This window comes from Vipera berus (genome assembly GCF_964194415.1).
Source record: "Vipera berus genome assembly, chromosome: 1".
Classification (NCBI taxonomy): Eukaryota; Metazoa; Chordata; class Lepidosauria; order Squamata; family Viperidae; genus Vipera; species Vipera berus.
Window position 1 is genome coordinate 44,410,158 of NC_138202.1, and position 21,000 is coordinate 44,431,157.

The 21,000-nt window shown below is 41.6% G+C and overlaps 1 protein-coding gene across 3 annotated transcripts in view; it reads right to left on the minus strand.

The window, feature by feature from the left end:
* Window positions 1-8,280: 8,280 nt before the first annotated feature.
* ZC3H14 (zinc finger CCCH-type containing 14) overlaps window positions 8,281-21,000 on the minus strand; it is a 40,145-nt gene continuing 27,425 nt past the window's right edge. Inside the window, exons 13-17 of one of the 3 annotated variants that reach the window (XM_081317774.1) lie at window positions 17,422-17,539; window positions 14,913-15,049; window positions 14,123-14,220; window positions 8,777-8,883; window positions 8,281-8,565 (exon numbers count right to left, since the gene is read on the minus strand). In XM_081317774.1, coding sequence (XP_081173900.1) covers window positions 8,559-8,565; window positions 8,777-8,883; window positions 14,123-14,220; window positions 14,913-15,049; window positions 17,422-17,539 — 467 coding nt within the window. In that variant the 3' untranslated portion in view covers window positions 8,281-8,558. Of the gene's footprint in view, window positions 8,566-8,776; window positions 8,884-14,122; window positions 14,221-14,912; window positions 15,050-17,421; window positions 17,543-21,000 lie in introns of those variants that run through there. The other 2 variants (XM_081317773.1, XR_014025131.1) reach the window with 2 other exon arrangements.

Consider the following 21,000-nt stretch of genomic DNA (forward strand, 5'->3'; position numbering starts at 1 on the left):
AAAACTTAAGAGTCTCCCATTTGTAGTGGTAACTAAACTGTTCACTGACCCATAGTTATCTACTCAAGATGCAGCGTCAAGTTTTTCTTAACAGGAGTAAAAATCCTTGTAGGAAGAGATGTGTCTAAAGAATGGAGGAAAAAGGGAATGAAGAAGCCACAGGAAAACAACTGAAACAACTTTTACTAGAAAGAGATTTCCAATCTTGAAAAAAGTAAAGGTTTGATTTCATCACAGCCTTTTGTTTTGCAGATAAGCAACTTATCCCTTGAGGCCAACTCCCTGCCCAAAGTTTATGAATTCCCTAGCAACAATTTGTGTACCTTTGGGGGATACTGATTTTATAAGTATATAAACTTTACAATTAAGATGGAATATATTCCAAAGCAGAAGAAATATATTATAAATGCCCCCAAATCCTAGTACTGTAAATGAATTTGGCATTTCTGTAGAGATTATCAGGGTTAAAGCTAAATGGAAGAATTGGTGATATCTATTACTGCCTACCCAACCAGGAGGTAGATGTTTTCAAAAAAAGAATGGCACATCTTTCAAGTTGAAGTTGTAAAGATGGAGAGTTTCAATTATGTGGACTTTACTCAGTATCTGAGCTTTTGTTGTTAGTTGTGAAGTCGTGTCCGACCCATCGCGACCCCATGGACAACTTTCCTCCAGGCCTTCCTGTCCGCTACCACTTTCTGGAGTCCATTTAGGCTCATGCCTACTGCTTTAGTGACGCCATCCAGCCACCTCATTCTCTGTCGTCCCCTTCTTCTCTTGCCCTCAACTTTTCAAAGCATTAGGCTCTTCTCCAGTGAGTCCTTCCTTCTCATTAGGTGGCCAAAGTATTTGAGTTTCAACCTAATCTGAGCTTAGGTTAGTGAAATATGCCAAGAACAATGTCTTCTTCAGTTATGTTCAAGGGAGAACAATCAATGTACCAGCTGCTCATGGAGATGATGAAAGGGAATCTACCTAAGTTCAGTCTTCTCCAATAAGAGGATATGTGTTTCACCAGGCAATTATGAAGGGCAGAATGAGAAGAACTGAAGCTTTGAAACTGATAGAAATATGTACAGGGGATATATTGTGAATGAACATAAAGCTCTAAGCCAGATAAATTAGATCCCATGGTACTGAAGGAGCTTGTTGATGTTACATATTATTTTGGAGAATAATCAGTATCCTGGAGAACAGGAGTATCAGACAACTGGAGACCAGTTTTTATCCCTTTCTTCAAAAACTGGTGTATTGGGGTGGGGGGAGGATGCAAGTTACTAAAAATCAGCCAGACATTAATGTGGCTGATTTATAATCAGCATGATTTTGTCATTAGCAATTATTTCCAGACTTAAGTCCTATTTTTTTTTGACTGGGTAAGTTCCTTCAAATGTCATTGGCACACTGCAGATGTAATGTGTTTTTATCTCATTAAACCTTTTGACAAAGTGCCCCATGAGATATTGACTAACAAGCTACTGTAAGATGGATAGCATAACAATTGGGTGTATACCTAAGTGGATTGGAAGTTCCTCTCAGACTGTTGATCAATGTTTCCTCATCAAACTGGAGTAAAATTTCAAGAGGGATGTCACAAATTTTGGTCCATGATCCTGTGTTTGCAAATACTTTGCAGGAAAAGATGGAAAGAATGTTCACCAAATTTACTGATGACACAAATCTAGAGAAATAGAATTCAACATGATCTTGATCATTTAGATAGCTGAAAATAACAATCAAATAGAGATAAAATAAGAATAAAATGTATACTAGATTGGGGAATTCCTGGTTTGGCAACAGTACTTGTGAAAAATATACTGCTCAAAAAAATAAAGGGAACACAAAATAAGACATCCTACCATTAAATACAGTACATTGTGTTGTTTAAGTGTTCCCTTTATTTTTTTGAGCAGTATATATTGGAATAGGAAATGATTACAGGAATGTTTAGCTTTGAAAAAACAAAAGTGAAGCAGAATATATAACAGTCTTCAGACACTTGAAAAACCTTGTTTACAATATACCAAGACTTATTATTTATTATTCCAAAACGGAGATGAAATTAAAAAAAATCAAATTACAGGAAGGCAAATTCCAATGGAATGTTAAAACAAACTTCCTAAGTATGAGGCCAATCTGAACTAGAAACAATTACCAATTCACATCACTATTAGCCGTCTGTTAGTGATGCTTCGGTTTGGATTCAAGTCTTCAATAAGGAAGTTGGACTTGGTGGGCCTACACACCACCTTCCAATCCTACAATGTGTTCTACTTCTAACACAGGGGTTGCTAGGCTATGCTGGCTCAGGAATTCTGGGAGCTGAAGTCCACGAGTCATAAAAGAGCCAAGGTTTCCTACCCGTTCTAACAGATTTGTAACTTCTATAATCACAAAGAAAATAATATATTTTTGATACTAATGAAAAGCTGTTGCAATAGGGAGACCAGTCTTTAAAAATTTATATAGTACTAATAACTCATCCTTTTAAGTTTTAAAAATACGTAATTCTCATTAAAATTGCTCAAAAGCAGTATAAAGTCCAATATATGTATTATACCGAATATATATGTTTCAAAATGGCTTTTGGTAATATTGAAATGCATCAAATGCAGCATTTAGCTTTCTTGAGAACCATCATTTTAGTTCCAAAATTTCAAACTGGACTCAAACTGGCCATGAATATTATTCAATATGCTAAGAATTTTGTGACCCGTTTTTAAAAATTAAATCTCCATTTGCATACAATCATGTACATTGATGCTATCAACGCTCTCCATACTTACAAGATTGTTTTCATTTTACTGCAAATATTCCATTGTGCTGTCACCCTGAGTCCTGGAACAATTGTAGTGATCTAAACAGAACTATCAGTGGATTCAGTGCAAAGTTGATTTACTTACTGCTTCTATCTTCCATACAGAATCTCAACTTGGAATTATATCTCAAAGGAGATATCGTTTAATGGGTACTTAAGGTTGAATTGACCCATTGTTCTCTGTATGGAATTAATAGATTGTGAGGGGCACTGTTGTAAAACCTATCACTTACTGAATGTTTTCTTACACTAAATTATTTGATAGCATTTTCTACTTGTCCAAAATTACTAATTTAGCTTTCATGGAAAAATGGAGAAAATTCAACATTGTTGCAATTTTATTTGATGTATGTTTGTTTTATACTTTGTTGTACATTCTTATTTTGTGAGCTGCAGAATTCTACAACTGCAGCAGGATATAAGCCTGATAAATATTAACTACACAGCAAGCAATCTTGCACAATCCTTGATAATCAAGAGTTAACAGTTGCTCATCTGTTTTAAGGCTGAATGTATGGCTGCCCACCCTATTGGTGTAAAAGTGGGTAAGCCAAATAAAACCGTCAAGCAATGCAAAACACTGCAAAAAAAGAAGAAAACATTGTTAAACAACTGGCAAGATGAAACATGGCTGATAACTAAACTGGTATAAAATATGCTTACTTTGTATTTTTGAAAAATCTTAGCTGTTGAGGGTATGAAGATCTGCTGCTCCTAGCAAGTACTTGTGGCTCTGCTTTAAAACTTTAAAGTAACTTGTACAAAGACAATAGGGTGGGCAGCCTTACATTCATTTACTGGTATTTTGGATCAAGATATGAAACGGTGGAAAATGCAGTTCAAAGTTGAGCAATACTTTTATGTGAAATTGGATTTTTTTTCCCAGAGGAAGCAAGATAAATGTGATAATGTGGCAATGTATAATGGAGAAAGAAGCCTTGTGAACCCTTTAAAATTATCCATAGGTCTGTAGAAGTGTGATCTACCATGTCATTTGAACTTCATCAAATCACATTAATAGCAAAAAGGATTCTAGTTAAATTAACACACACACACACACACACTCCCAAACCAGAGTACTCTGGCATGGTTTCATTGAACAGTCAACTAACATTTATTCCCTTTGCTGGAATTTTTTATAGCAATTGGTGGCATATATTTTAGCAGGAGTGGGTCAACCAAACATTTTTTTGAATCTCTTAATAACTTCTGCACATTGGCAGAAGTTGTTGATATTTTTGAGCACTACTACCATAACAATGCAGTTGGATTAAGGCCAGGGCTTTGACAACCATTCCAACGAATAGAATGTCTTCAGCTTCAGCTGTTCATTCAAAGATTTGTGTGTGGGGGACTATAGTTCTGCTGCACAATACACATTTGCTTATGCTTCACCTGTACATTTTATTGATACGTTATGGTCCCAAAATTATTTGCTCATCAATTATGAGCAGTCCAGCTCCTGAGGCTGCAAAGAAGCCCCAAATCATGATATTGCCATCACTACGCTTCATGAGCCGGGTGAGTTTCTTTTGTTAAAATGTAGGGTTTTTTTATTTTTTTACAAACATCAATTCCTCACTGATGCCAAAACATTCTACATTTGAGTAAGCCATCCATTGTTCTACAATCCTGCGCAATTAGCAACGTGGTCTTAAAACAAGTAGCAGTGAAAAGCGGTAGTTTCCTCCTTGGTATTCTCCAAAACACATTATTCTTTTGGGGGGGTTGTTTTTATGGCGTCCTGCAAATTTCTCTCACTGATCTGGATTACTCTACAACTTTCCCAGAATATTGTATCATCTTTCTCTTGGGGTGGATTGTATTGGACAGCTAGTGGAACGAGTAACAGTGGCATAGCATTTTCTCCATTTATATATTATCTGCCTAACAGTGGCCTGATGGAGCCGAAATACATGACAATGAATTTGTGACCCTTTCCAGCCTCACAAGTGTTGACAACCTTTTTTCTGAGGTGTATGGATAGCTCTCTTCATTGGGATATGATTTACATCTACAAACTTGTGATGCTACTCAATAGTAGTAACCAACACATGCTTTTTATAGGGCAGAGCTCTTCAAACTCATTTAATTATCAGCTAATTGACTGGACAGCTTAGAATCATTAAAAACCCAAATTATTTATAGAAACAAATTTAAAAAAAAACCTGTCTCACACCTAGGTAGTAACAGTTGAATACAAGGTACACAACCCAGTGTCACACAATGCCCTGGCCCAGTAAAAACCACAATGAACGTAATTTAAAATGCATTAATGTTACTGTTTAATTTTTTAATGCTATAATCAAAGAGCCCAACAGAATTTTGGTCAGTGAGATTTCAAAAACCTCCGATAGGTGTACTTTCTAATGCTATATAATAAGCCTGATAGAATGTATACATTTTTAGTGGCCTCATGTTGCATCTCTCATGGGAATTACCATTCATTTTACCCATATCTAAAACTGAGTATGGATGCAACATGGAGCTTTTGATAAACTGCAACTAAGGGAATACAATAGCCTGGAGGACTGTGCACTCCCACAGCCTCTGGAACAAATCACCTATTTGTACCTTAGGTCTGAAAAATATCACTACTACACATAGCTGCTTTAACTGAAGAAGCAGTGAGAACTTACTGGCAATAAATCAAAAAGGCGAAGTGTAGGGATTTCCTTCTGTTAAAGACTATAGCTAATTGGGAATATATTTGTACCATATCAAAGGTTACAAAACATCAGTTTGGGACTTGGGGACCCTTTAGGATACTGGACAGAGCTTTTTTGGGGGAACAAAGGTTTAGGTTTAGGTTTTATTCAATTTCTATACCGCCCTTCTCCCGAGGGACTCAGGGCGGTTAACAGGGCATATATAAATAAATAACAGTACAAAAATTAAAAAGAGATTAAACCAATGCCCAATTAAAATACAATGACAATAAAATAATAAAAAACCCGTTAAAAAGACCCTCCCCATCAGGCCAGACCAGCTAGTTCAAAGAAGTGGGTCTTCAGCCTGCGGCGGAAGGAGCGGAGGTCCGGTGCCATCCGGAGCTCAACCGGCAGTTGGTTCCATAGTGCCGGAGCACCCACAGAGAAGGCCCTCCCCCTGGGGGCCACCAGTCGGCATTCCCTGACCGGAGGCACCCTGAGGAGGCCCTCTCTGTGGGCACGCACAGGGCGGAGGGGAGTCGACGCCGGCAGCAGGTGGTCCTCGAGGTATCCCGGACCCATGCCATGTAAGGACTTGAAGATCATAACCAAAACCTTGAACCTCCCCCGGAAGACAACTGGTAACCAATGCAGCTCGCGGAGCAAAGGTGTAACATGGGAGTACCGGGAAACTCCCAAGATAACTCTCGCGGCTGCATTCTGTACCAGTTGGAGCCTCCGAGTGGTCTTCAAGGGAAGCCCCATGTAGAGAGCATTGCAGTAGTCCAGGCGAGAGGTCACGAGCGCATGAGTGACCGTACACAGGGCATCCCGGTCCAGATAGGGCCGCAACTGGCGCACCAGGCGAACCTGGGCGAAAGCCCCCCTAGTCACGGCCACTATATGATCTTCCAGAGTGAGTCGTGAATCTAGGACTCCCAAGTTGCGAGCCCTATCCACGGGGATGGAATATTTTGAATGTTCCGGGATGCCGGAATGCACAGCCACTCAGTCTTGTCTGGGTTGAGTTGAAGTCTGTTCCTCCCCATCCAGGCCCGCACCGCCTCCAGGCAACGGGACATCACATCGAGGGCATCACTGGGGTGGTTTGGGGTCGAAATAAAAAGTTGGGTATCATCGGCATATTGATGATACCCAACTCCAAAACCACGAATGATCTCACCCAGTGGTTTCATGTAGATGTTGAACAGGAGAGGCGAGAGGACCGACCCCTGAGGAACTCCACAAGCGAGGGTCCTAGGGGTCGACCTCTGCCCTCCTGCCAACACCGACTGCGAGCGTCCCAGGAGATAGGAGGAGAACCACTGAAGAACTGTGCCTCCCACTCCCAATCCCCTGAGACGCCGCAGCAGGATACCATGGTCGATGGTATCGAAAGCCGCCGAGAAGTCTAATAGGACAAGGACAGAGGAATATCCTCTGTCCCGAGCCCTCCAGAGATCATTCACCAGAGCGACCAATGCCGTCTCCGTGCTGTACCCGGGCCTGAAACCCGATTGGAACGGGTCTAGATAATCCGCTTCATCCAGGACCAGGGGAAGCTGATGCACCACCACACTCTCAACAACCTTCGCAAGAAAGCGAAGGTTGGAGACCGGACGAAAGTTGTTCAAAACAGCTGGGTCCAGGGCAGGCTTCTTGAGGAGAGGTCTCACCACCGCCTCCTTCAAGATGGCGGGGAAATTACCCTCACTCAAGGAAGCAGATATAACTGCCTGGAACCAGCCTCGTGTCCTCTCCCGGGCTGCATAAACCAGCCAAGAAGGGCACGGGTCCAATAAACATGTGGTGGAGCTCAGCCTCCCCATAATCCTGTCCACTTCCTCAGGGGTTACAGAATCAAACTCCTCCCAAATAACATCGACAAGACCGCCCGTGTCCTGCTCGTCAGACTCTGCCCAGTTGGAGTCCAGACCGGTCCGAATCCGAGCGATTTTATCCAGCGGATGTTGTCCAAACTCCTCGGCACAACCCTGCAAGGGATCCTCCCTCACCTCCTGATTAAGGAGGGAGCGGGCCACCCTGAACAGGGCGGCCGGGCGATTTTCTGCGGACGCGATGAGGGCAGAGAAGTAATTACACCTCGCCATCCTCATCGCTGCGAGATAAGACCTAATAAAGGTTCTTAGTCGCAACCAGTCGGATTCGGATCGGCTGGACCTCCAACTGCTCTCTAGGCCCCGTTTCCGACGCTTCATCTCCCGGAGCTCCGAGGAGAACCATGGAGCTCGTTGGGATCTGCACCGGGTCAGGGGCCGCAAGGGTACAACTCGGTCGAGTGCCTCAGTGGCCGTCCTTTCCCAGGCTTCCACTAGGGCATCCGCCGAGTTGTGAGCAACGGAGGCAGGTGGGGACCCCAGCGCCGCCTGGAATCTATCAGGCAATGAGTTATACTAATCGCTATTTCCAAGGTTGGAGCCTTTTCTATACCATTAGTCAGTGACAATCTATGCATCATACAGTCCCTGGAATACCTGCCCAGGACCCAAAGGACTGCAGTCTTAATTATCCAGTTTTAACTCATGATTTGAAATACAGTTCCATGAGAAAGGATTGCTTTTAGCCTTCATACTGATTTCTGTTCGGAATATAGTCACTAAGTTAAGAAATGAAAAGTCAAGAGAAGAGTCTGTGGGGAGAGAATGCTGCCTGTCATTTCCTATGAAAAGAGAACTTTCCAAAAAAGACATTCTCCTAAGAGCACCTATGAGCTATTCTATATAGCTTACGACCTATTTTTCAAGGAAAAAAATCTACTTTTTCAGTAGTAAAAAAGACAATAGGCCAACATATGTAGAACAAAAAGCTTGTCTTGGTATTTTAATTAAGGATTAAAGCAAATTTCCTCTTTCCTACAGTCAATTTTACAGTAAAAATATGTAAAACCAGTTATTAAATATACAACAGTTGAAAATTACATATTTCAAGTGTGTAATCAATTTCATTTTATGAAACAAAACATATTCAAAGTCTGGAGTAGGTGGTAAACTTTTACAGCCTCTTTTACCATCAGCCAGCATACTGCCACCATCATAGTACAATAAGGAAAATTGAATGACGATCTCTGATTATTCACTGAAAGACAAATAGAGAAAATTAGCAAGCATTCTCTCATTTCAATGGTATTCTTAAAAATCATCTTTCAAATGTGTCAAAATTGAAAGTTTCAAGTATACATTGTTCAGCAAACAATTAAGAACTGAAGTTACATAGGTTTTATCCCTGACTGTACATTTTCATGTTCTATTAAGAGATGTAATTACAGTTAGTAAAAAGAAGCAGTTACCTAGTTTGTGTTCGGGTCCATTTCAAGGCATGACGTGGTGGTACAGAAACAGCAGGGTGGTAGAATGGGCAGTCCACTCTGGTACAATGTGTGTTAAACCTGCAGTGCTAACAAGATAAATGAAAGGCTTAAAAACTTGCAGGAATTAAATTTGGCTCATTTTAATTTATTAGTATATGCTTTTTCTTTTAAAAATATGTAATTGTCCAATGGGATCATTCACGTAATTCAAGTAATCAATGGTTAATGTTCAGACTCTAGAAAGAATACAGAGAAGAGCAACAAAAATGATTAGGGGACTGAGGGCTAAAACATATGAAAAATGGTTGCTAGAATTGGGTATGTCTAGTTTAATGAAGAGAAGAACGAGGGGTGACATGATAGCAATGTTTCAATATCTCGGGGTTGCCATAAAGAAGAGGGAGGCAAGCTATTCTCCAAACCACCTGAAGGCAGGACAAGAAGCAATGAATGGAAACTAACCAAAGAGAGAAGCACCCTAGAACTAAGGAGAAACTTCCTGACAGTTAGAACAATTAATCAGTGGAACAACCTGCCTACAGAAGTTGTGAATGCTCCAACACTGGAAGTTTTTAAGAAGAGACTGGACAACCATTTGGTTTCCTACCTGAGCAGGGAGTTGGACTAGAAGACCTCCAAGGTCCCTTCCAACTCTTCTATTATTATTATTATTATTATTATTATTATTAGTAGTAGTAGTAGTAGTAGTAGTAGTAGTAGTAGTAGTAGTAGTAGTAGTGGTAGTATCTAAACTGAGTCAACTGAACCAAAGTTGGAATTTTTTTGTGATTTTTTTTTAAAGTTAACTCCTAGGTCAGATCAAATAAGTTTGATGCAAACTTCTATTTGTGGTATCACTGATTTTGCATTCATATGCGAAAGTCATCACTGAAGCTACAAATGCTAATATGCAAATCCTACAGTTTAACATAAAACTGTATTACTTGAAGTACCAAAATGCTGAATTTGAAAAATGTAAATTTTATGGGAAATATGTTGTCCTAAAGGAAAGATTCTGTATAATAACAGAATACCAAACAATAGAATTTTGCCTAGGTTGTTACAAGCTAACATAAATTGCTATTGCTTATTATGTTTGCCAGTTTTTCTAAACACAGAATACCACCTTGGTTTCCTGGTCCAGATTCCAGTCTTCGTTACCAAAATCCTGCATGTTATATATAAACTGTAAACTCCGGTATTAATACACAGACTAATGTTTCATGTATCTCTTCTTTCCCATACTTAATATATCTTTCATCACCACCAGCAAAACTTTCCTCTCCCCACAGATTGCTCTGTCTTGTGTGTTTCATGTCTTATGTGCATATTGTCCATTTGTATTCTGTTTGGATCATTCTTCCCAGGTTTCATCGCCCATTTTCCTTCACTGTCCTATCTATTTCTTACAGATTTTCAGTGTGCAGACAAGAGAAACATGCAAACATGTATATATACTCAGTAAATATGCTATTTTATATAAAATGCCCTGGGTTCAAAATGAAATTTCTAAGAGAAAACAGCAGATATTTAGCCTACATCTCCAATTCTCTTTCTCTCTCTCTCTCTCTCTCTCTCTCTCTCTCTCTCTCTCTCTCTCTCTCTCTCTCTCTCTCTCTCTCTCTCTCTCTCTCTCTCTCTCTCTCTCTCTCTATATATATATATATATATATATATATATATATATATATATATATATATATATATATATATATATACCGTATATACTTGAGTATAAGCCGACTCGAGTATAAGCCGAGACCCCCAATTTCACCCCCCAAAACTGGGAAAAGTTGTTGACTCGAGTATAAGCCGATCCGCCGTTCTGCAAGCCTCCGCCACCGGCGGAGGCTGGATCCGCGCTCTGCAAGCCTCTGCCGCCAGCAGAGGCTCGATCCGCCATTTTGCAAGCCTGAATACACAGGAATACCCTGTGTGGCCGCGGCTCTCGGGGAAGCCCTGGCTGTCCGCTTCCTCGCTCCACGCTGCCATTCGGGGCCCGCGCGTTCCCCGGGCAAATCGCGGCGCCCAGCAGGCGAGGAAACACGCCCGCTCCAGTCGCCCCCCCCCTTCCCTCAGGAGACGCGAAGCAAGTGACCGCCCGGAGCTTACCGAGGACTTGCGCGCGGCCGAGGCTTCGGTGCTTCCAGGATCGCGCGCACCTCTCCCAAGCCGCCGCCGTCCGGAGACCTGCCGAAGTTTGGGGAGTTTCCGCTGCGGAAAGAAGCAGGCAGGCAGGGCGCGGAGGAACGGAGACCTGCCGACGTTTGGGGAGGTTTGGGCGCCTCCCCAAACCTCCCCAAACGTCGGCAGGTCTGCGCGGAGGAACGGAGACCTGGGGAGGTTTGGGGAGGCGCCCAAACCTCCCCAAACGTCGGCAGGTCTGCGCGGAGGAACGGAGACCTGGGGAGGTTTGGGGAGGCGCCCAAACCTCCCCAAACGTCGGCAGGTCTGCGCGGAGGAACGGAGACCTGGGGAGGTTTGGGGAGGCGCCCAAACCTCCCCAAACGTCGGCAGGAGGAACGGAGACCTGCCGACGTTTGGGGAGGCGCCCAAACCTCCCCAAACGTCGGCAGGTCTGCGCGGAGGAACGGAGACCTGGGGAGGTTTGGGGAGGCGCCCAAACCTCCCCAAACGTCGGCAGGAGGAACGGAGACCTGCCGACGTTTGGGGAGGTTTGGGGAGGCGCCCAAACCTCCCCAAACGTCGGCAGGTCTGCGCGGAGGAACGGAGACCTGGGGAGGTTTGGGGAGGCGCCCAAACCTCCCCAAACGTCGGCAGGAGGAACGGAGACCTGCCGACGTTTGGGGAGGTTTGGGGAGGCGCCCAAACCTCCCCAAACGTCGGCAGATCTCCGTTCCTCCGCGCCCTGCCTGCCTGCTTCTTTCCGCTGCGGAAAGAAGCAGGCAGGCAGGGCGCGGAGGAACGGAGACCTGCCGACGTTTGGGGAGGTTTGGGGAGGTGCGCGCGCACCTCCCCAAACCTCCCCAAACTTCGGCAGGTCTCGGCCGGCGGTGGCTTGGGAGAGGTGCGCGCGATCCCGGAAGCACCAAAGCCTCGGCCGCGCACAAGTCCTCGGTAAGTTTTTTTGTTGACTGGAGTATAAGCCGAAGTGGAATTTTTCAGCCCAAAAAGTGGGCTGAAAAATTCGGCTTATACAGGGAGTGCAGAATTATTAGGCAAGTTGTATTTGTGAGGATTAATTTTATTATTGAACAACAACCATGTTCTCAATGAACCCAAAAAACTCATTAATATCAAAGCTGAATATTTTTGGAAGTAGTTTTTAGTTTGTTTTTAGTTATAGCTATTTTAGGGGGATATCTGTGTGTGCAGGTGACTATTACTGTGCATAATTATTAGGCAACTTAACAAAAAACAAATATATACCCATTTCAATTATTTATTTTTACCAGTGAAACCAATATAACATCTCAACATTCACAAATATACATTTCTGACATTCAAAAACATAACAAAAACAAATCAGTGACCAATATAGCCACCTTTCTTTGCAAGGACACTCAAAAGCCTGCCATCCATGGATTCTGTCAGTGTTTTGATCTGTTCACCATCAACATTGCGTGCAGCAGCAACCACAGCCTCCCAGACACTGTTCAGAGAGGTGTACTGTTTTCCCTCCTTGTAAATCTCACATTTGATGATGGACCACAGGTTCTCAATGGGGTTCAGATCAGGTGAACAAGGAGGCCATGTCATTAGATTTCCTTCTTTTATACCCTTTCTTGCCAGCCACGCTGTGGAGTACTTGGACGCGTGTGATGGAGCATTGTCCTGCATGAAAATCATGTTTTTCTTGAAGGATGCAGACTTCTTCCTGTACCACTGCTTGAAGAAGGTGTCTTCCAGAAACTGGCAGTAGGACTGGGAGTTGAGCTTGACTCCATCCTCAACCTGAAAAGGCCCCACAAGCTCATCTTTGATGATACCAGCCCAAACCAGTACTCCACCTCCACCTTGCTGGCGTCTGAGTCGGACTGGAGCTCTCTGCCCTTTACCAATCCAGCCACGGGCCCATCCATCTGGCCCATCAAGACTCACTCTCATTTCATCAGTCCATAAACCCTTAGAAAAATCAGTCTTGAGATATTTCTTGGCCCAGTCTTGACGTTTCAGCTTGTGTGTCTTGTTCAGTGGTGGTCGTCTTTCAGCCTTTCTTACCTTGGCCATGTCTCTGAGTATTGCACACCTTGTGCTTTTGGGCACTCCAGTGATGTTGCAGCTCTGAAATATGGCCAAACTGGTGGCAAGTGGCATCTTGGCAGCTGCACGCTTGACTTTTCTCAGTTCATGGGCAGTTATTTTGCGCCTTGGTTTCTCCACACGCTTCTTGCGACCCTGTTGACTATTTTGAATGAAACGCTTGATTGTTCGATGATCACGCTTCAGAAGCTTTGCAATTTTAGGAGTGCTGCATCCCTCTGCAAGATATCTCACTATTTTTGACTTTTCTGAGCCTGTCAAGTCCTTCTTTTGACCCATTTTGCCAAAGGAAAGGAAGTTGCCTAATAATTATGCACACCTGATACAGGGTGTTGATGTCATTAGACCACACCCCTTCTCATTACAGAGATGCACATCACCTAATATGCTTAATTGGTAGTAGGCTTTCGAGCCTATACAGCTTGGAGTAAGACAACATGCATAAAGAGGATGATGTGGTCAAAATACTCATTTGCCTAATAATTCTGCACTCCCTGTACTCAAGTATATACGGTATATATATATATATATATATATATATATATATATATATATATATATATATATATATATATATATATATATATATATATATATATATATATGGGGATGTGGTGGCTCAGTGGATTAGGACGCTGAGCTTGTCGATCAGAAGGTCGGCAGTTTGAATCCCAAGTTCTGCGTAACAGAGTGAGTGCCTGTTACTCGTCCCAGCTTCTGCCAACCTAGCAGTTCGAAAGCACGTAAAAATGCAAGTAGAAAAATAGGGACTACTACGGTGGGAAGGTAACAGCGTTCCATGCGCCTTTGGCATCTAGTCATGCCGGCCACATGACCACGGAGACGTCCTCGGACAAGCGCTGGCTCTTCAGCTTTGAAACGGAGATGAGCACCAGCCCCTAGAGTTGGAAACAACTAGCACGCATTTGCGGGGGAACCTTTACCTTTATATATATATATGCTGCTCAAAAAAATAAAGGGACCACTTAAACAACACAATGTACTGTATTTAATAGTAGGATGTCTTATCTTGTGTTCCCTTTATTTTTTTGAGCAGCATACACACACACACACACACACCTCTCAATCTATGACACTTACTTTGGGATGGTAGAAAGGACATTCCATTTTCTTACATGCAGGGAAAAAGCGGCAAAGCTGGCTGGTAGAAGTAGTTGGTGGTGGGGCTGGAGCTGAAACTATTAATGAGAAAGAAACAGTTATTCCTAAGGTATTCCAAAGCTTTACATTTAGTTAAATATTTAATTAAAGAATTGTGAATATTGTCATATATGTGTGTAATTTTAATTGGTGGCTCCTACAATTCCCAATGTATACTTATGGGAAAATCATATAGCTGAAGGTACTGAATTTTGACCTAGCCACTGGCAGAGTAGGAGGTAATTATGGCATTCAGTAAGAACTGCTGTGATATCCCAAAAGTAAATAATAATAATTTCTGCCAGTTTTATGAGTAAGTCATGAGAAAGGGTAGCATGAATAATGCTGTGCCCGAAATTGCTTTAGAAAGGGAGGAATCCTAGCATTCCATGCATACAGAGGAATTCTTGCTGAGGACTGAAGCTGGCCCCATCACACTGCAGCAAATGAAGAAAGTGGGGTTTCCATTATGCCCTATTCCAAGTTAGGGTCAGTATTTGATGAGCAAGGCATTGAAACTGGACTCACATCCTTTGCTCCTTTTGGCCATACTAGATATGACCAGACAGCTCACAACCAACTGGAATTGAGTGGCTGTTCTTAGGCAGCAGATTAGTTTAACAATACAACTAGCTATTATAAAGATCAATGAACTTTTGGATTTGAGTTTGCTGTCACTGGCATATTCTAAGCAAGGTCATTTTTAAAAAAAATATTAAGAAAATCTTGCCTTGTTTAGGAGGTGGTAGCGGTGCCCGTCGACTGGCATGAGTATAAGGACAATCTGATTTGGTACATTTGGCATCATATTTACAGTTTGGATGGATGAATAAACATTTGTCAGCAAACTTACAGCTTGGAAAGGCTCTGAAATATGAATTAAAAAATACTTATTATTCCTTCAGAACGAGCTTGACAAGATTCACCCTTTCAAAATTGCTTATGTTTACTGATGTACAGTTTTACATGAGAAAACATGAAAATAGGATTTTCAGGTTCAAGTCAAGCCATGAAAGATATCAGTGAGGATTTAAAAAAAAAGCCTCAAGCTCCAAATATTTTGATTTAAAATTGGATAGAAGTCAGAGAAAAAAATCAAAGCAGCAGAAAATGTTCCCATATATAGAGGTTAACCCAAAATGTATAGTTTGATTGTTCTATGTGTGCATGCATAAAGAAAATCTCCAAGTCCCAAATGACCCAAAAAACCCCACCAAAGGCCCAAAGGGTTCTCAAGGGCTTTGGATTTTGTTGAAGTTATTTGTGTACCACCCAGAGTCCCTCTGTGAGGAAGATGGGCAGTTTCGATATTTGATAAATAAATAAGTACCCAATTATATCATAAAGTCCTTCACCAATGTGTGTAAAAAAGAAAAGAATCTTCACATTTATGATAAATGAATTTGATTTCCCAGATTAAAAATGGAGAGCAGGCAACCTATCACTAATCTGAAACATATCAGGCACAGCCATGAAAAATGAAAGAAAATGAAGACTGTAAACATTTCCAAAAGTTTCAGTGTAAGAATGGTAAAAAAGAGGCTGCAGTGCCTTTGGATATTCAGCAATTCCCTAGAACAAGGTTCACAGGCAAACACATACACATACACAATGACAGCATTAACTGCATTTTCACCCCATCCTTCCAACATAGAAATAGAGAGAAATTAATGATTGATCGCTGATTGTTCAAATTACTTAAAGATAAATGCTTTAACAAAATAAAAATCTGTCTGAACTCCTATCTTTTACTCAAATAAAAATCATGCCAAGTCTTTTCCCCTCACACAACCTGGTATCTTGCTGCTCACACTTCTCTCTGATAAACCTTTGTTGAAATTTAGACCATAAGCTCTTAGGGCATTAGCTTTCTTTTATTCCTTATATTAGCACTAAGCTCCATAAAATAGGACTAGGGGGTGACATGACAGCAGTTGCCACAAAGCAACCTAGAACTAAGGAAAAATTTAGAACAATTAATCGATGGAACAACCTGTCCTCCAGAAGCGGTGAATGCTCCTATACTGGAAGTTTTTAAGAAGAGACTGGACAGCCATTTGTCTGAAATGGTATAAGGTTTCCTGCCTGAGTAGGGGGTTGGACTAGAAGACCTCCAAGGTCCCTTCCAACTTCATGATTATTATAAAACTTTTACTCACAAAACATGAAACTCAGTCAACTGAACACTCAAATTGACTGGCACTAATGGTTGACACGGGTTGCTGCCAGCATCCTAAGTATCAACCAGGTATCTCCTTAAAATGTAAGATGTTCCGAGTAGCCCTTTTTTGTAACTTTGCTGGAGTTGTTGTAGGAAGCTGCAATTTCTTGATGTATTTTACAAAATTTTTGGACATAGTTCCCAGTGCCCCGATGACAATGGGTATCACTATTACATGTTTCATCCATAATCGCGCAGTTTCGATGGCCTCCAAGGTCCCTTCCAAATTTTATTATTATTATTATTATTATTATTATTATTATTATTATTATTATTATTATTATTATTATTATTATTATTATTACCACCACCATCATCACCATCATCATCAAATGTGGTAATTATCCTTACATCCAGAGTTCCATCAAATGGGTTAGGGTCACTCAGCATTGATTGCCAAAATAGTGCTCAGGTCTCTCTTCCATCTGAACTCTTCCCACAATGCAGGAGAGTCACAGTGGAAAATCTTTATCACTTCTTTTAAATTTCAAGAACCTGGCACAGCTCTAGGCTCCTTTCCACAACTTTCCACAAAACGTGCCTAACATAAATAGATAAACATCCATCTTTTCCTGGAAAAGAATTTAACACTCTAGGTTCAGAATTTCCAATCTTGTTTTGGCCTTGTTTAAGTTGTCCGTTGATGTAATGCTGGGGAACTAACACAGTGCAAATCCCCCTGTCAGTTGGTTTTCCCTTATGTAGCAAGCATAGTAGTGACTACCTGTCAATTCAAGTCAAATTGTTTATGCCTAGTAATGAGAAATATTCGGTAACATCTTGATAAAACTTTGGAAGCTACATATAGATAATGACCAATTATCCTCCAATCCCTGTTTATCGTTTTAGCTACTGGCTGCAGCCATGATCCATGGCAATGAAATTCAGTTTTAACACAAACATCTCCTCCTCATTGGTGCTAGTGATGCAACAAAACTTTTTTTGCACGAATCTGTGTGCCTGAAAGCTAGGAAGGCAAGTTAGGTGAAACTCCATTGAGAAGTTCAGTGCCACTTACTTGCATGGAAGTGTAGGATGATGGAAGGCACATTCATCTCCATTTTTGCAGGCAGGCCAGTATTTGCAGCGCTCAGGTACTTTCTCCATCTTCTGTAAGATGCCTATTTCGTCCATCTCTACTGTGAAGAATAGCCAAAGAAGCAAAGTTAGACATCTGGATTGTAGAAGAGAGCTTTGATCAAAACAACTATATAGATATACAGAATTTAGAAGGAAATTCATAAAAGTGAAAATATCCACAAAGACAGAATAAGTTTGCCACTAAGCAATTTGTATAACTCCCAAATTAATTGAACCAAGAACATCCACAATTGGTTGAAAGATGGGTAGCTATATATATGCTGTAAATTCATTCATTCAGTCAGTCAATCAGTCAGTCATTCTAGGGTTACACAGGATTCAGACATATTTTCACCACAAATCCTTACTTCACCACCAAACAGCAATCAAATTTTATTTCAGAACTGGCTGAAAGATATTTCAACTAAAACAGAAATTCAAAATAAAATCTTCATGTTTGTTAATTAACTGGTCCTTCCCATCCTTTTTACAGAATCCCTAAACTACTACTAAGAATGACTAATGAAGTGGGCTTTATGTGCAGAGCCAATATTGTGATTCATATTTGTTGCTGTAGATTCTTTTATATTCAGAATATGATAAATGCTGCTTCATCAAAATGGCCAATGACGTGTTAGTCTGTTTTTCAGAAATTCATGATGAAAATACAAGTATCAAAGACAATGGAATGTTGTTTCTTTATTACCTACATTTTCTCATAGCACTGGTGGTAGAAACAGTAGAATGGAGGATAAAGAATGTCAGTAATTGTTTAAACCTTAATTATTACTGTTATACTCAAATATTTCATAAATTTCATTCTCTAGAACTGTCTGAAAGCCACATCAAATAGAATCTTTATCTTTCAGTTCCAAAGACCTTGAGCAGCTAAGTAGCAGCAACATCATATTAAAACTTTTAAAGTAGTCTCACTGAACAACCATCTGTTCAGGACCTGTTCAAAGTTATGATGGCCCTGAACAAATGGTACTTACACCCCAGTCCTTGAAGATGTGACTGTTGCAGCATCTCCGCAGTTACATGACAAAAATTTGGGGGCTTTGATAGTCAGCTTTAATTTACAACTGCCAGGTGTGCTTCAACTTCTCCCCAGTTATCTTTCCCCTCCCCATTTCTGTCCTTTTAGGCAGCCCTGCAGTCTGTCACCCCTGTTGACCTACCTTCCACCATTCCTGCAGCCCGTGCCGCCTGGAGCTCCATCATCCCCAGCAGACCTTCTCCATCTTCTTCCTCCATTTCTTGAGCAGGCATGTCTGGCCTAGCCCTTCATAAGGCAGCTGCTGCACCCGTAAGACCTTCTTCCCAAAGCCCCATGAAGCCTTCCTAAGGCCCCATGAAGCCTTCTGATGCCTTTGAAAGAAAGCCTCACATGACTAGCAGCTGCTTTGCCAGACCAGACCACACCAGACACACCTCTTTAGCAGTGGAGGAAGAAGACAAGAGTCAGTTGGGAATGGTGGAGCGCAGGGTAACAAGAGATGAAAGGGGCAGTGGAAACCAGGGTAGCAGAGGCAGTAGGGCACAGGGCAACAAAGATGGCAGCAGGGCAGTGGAACATAGAATGGCCAAAAGGGCAGAGATGGGGGGGATATGTGGGCGAATTGAAGCAGAGGCAGGAGAAACATGAGGTCCTGGCCTAATGACTGCAACCTGGACTACCAAAGCTTCTGTTGTTAAGCAATTTTGTCAAGTGATGTTTTGCCTAGCATCTAGCTCTCTTAGCAATGGAAATTCTGGTACCAGTTGGGGTCATTAAGCAAGGACTACTGGTAACATAACAAAATAAACGACATGGCCCTGATTTGAGGAGCAGTATCTTCAAGTGTCCTTGCAACTGTATGTGGGAAAGTTTGCCCTTGCTAAACTGGGCAACATTGTAGCTCCAGAATAAAGTAGAATTAGCTCATCTAGTTATGATTCCTATCTGCTTTGCCTCAGGAGGCCAACAAACCCCAAATGTCTCTCCAAGCAACTATGTTTTCAGAAGTCTTCAAAAATGCAATAAGGAGATGGTGATTTGAATATCTAAGGCTTCCAGAGGCCAAGGTCCCCATAGATGGCATTCACTCAAGTTTAGGCTCCTTTTAGATCTTATTAAATGAACAGATTCAGTTCAGATAAGGTAGTACCAATAAAGGAAAATATAGCTCAGGGTTGAATTAGCAATAGTATTAGCACTTAGACTTATATACCTCTCCATAGTGTTTTACAGCACTCTCTGAGCTGTTTACAATGTCAGCATATTGCCTCCATTTTATTAACCTCGGAAGGATGGAAGGCTGAGTCAACCTTGAGCCCATCAATATCAAACTCCAGGCTGTGTGAGGTTAGTTTACAATACTACATTCTAACACTGCACCACCAGGGCTCTTTGAAATGAGGGTTCCTTGATGCTTTCTGAGCTTGGTTGTTTTCTTGCAGATATTTAATTACCCAAACCAGGTAACATCATCACTGCACATCAGCATTGATTGGGTAATGAAATATTTGCAAAGTTTGGCTAGTGAAACATCTGCAAGAAAACAACCAACTCAGAGAGCATCAATGACCCCTCAGAAAAGGTAGTCTTGGAGATATTTAAGCTCTGAGCTACATAGGGCTTTAAAGATAACCAGTATCTTGAATTATATGCAGATGCTGACTAACCAGCATAGCTTTGCGGTACAGGCTAGATATGTACTCACATTATTACTCAGGTTGCTGCATGCTGAAACAGCTAAAGCTTCTGAATGATTTTCATGAGTAGCCCCATGCAAATTACACTAACCTAGCCATGAGGTAACAAGGGAGTAAGTGATCAAAAACAAAACTTTGTGTTCCAGAAATGGCTGCTACTCATATACAAGATGTAATTGTGCGTCCCCACACCTATAACCTCTTGAACTAGCTGTTCAAGCAGGGACCATGAGTTCAGGAGAATGTCCAGATTGTGAGCAAGCTTGGTGTGTGGGAATAAAATTATATCAAGAGGCATTGATGGACTATGTCTGGAAAAAGCTGACTTAAGAATCCACAGAGACATTGTATCTTGCTAGGATTCATTTTATCTACCTCCTTACAAGTTCTAGGCATAGGGCCAGGGGTTCTGGCACATTTCCTGCTCAGACGGGTAGAGATATATTACTGGGTACCATCTGTACACTGATAATATTTCATCTCAGGCTGATGGCTAACCTACTCCAGCAGACTTGACTTCTCTCTGCCCTTTACCACTGACTGAGTGAAACTATCTGTCATGACCCAGTCTGAATCTGAAGAAGCTGCTCTAGCTCAACCTCTGAAATGTCTCAGGAGACACCAAGCCAAGGAATCACATGAGTCTGATCAAATATATGCACCACCAGGACAACTGGAGCAGTCAGATGAGGATGATGTAATACCTCATAGCCCCCATATCCAGTTAGTAGAGAGGAGAACAAAGCAGAGCAGAGATTTCCATGAGGATGCTTGCCAAGCAAGGGAATAAATCTCTTGATTAGTGACAGCTGGTTCCAAC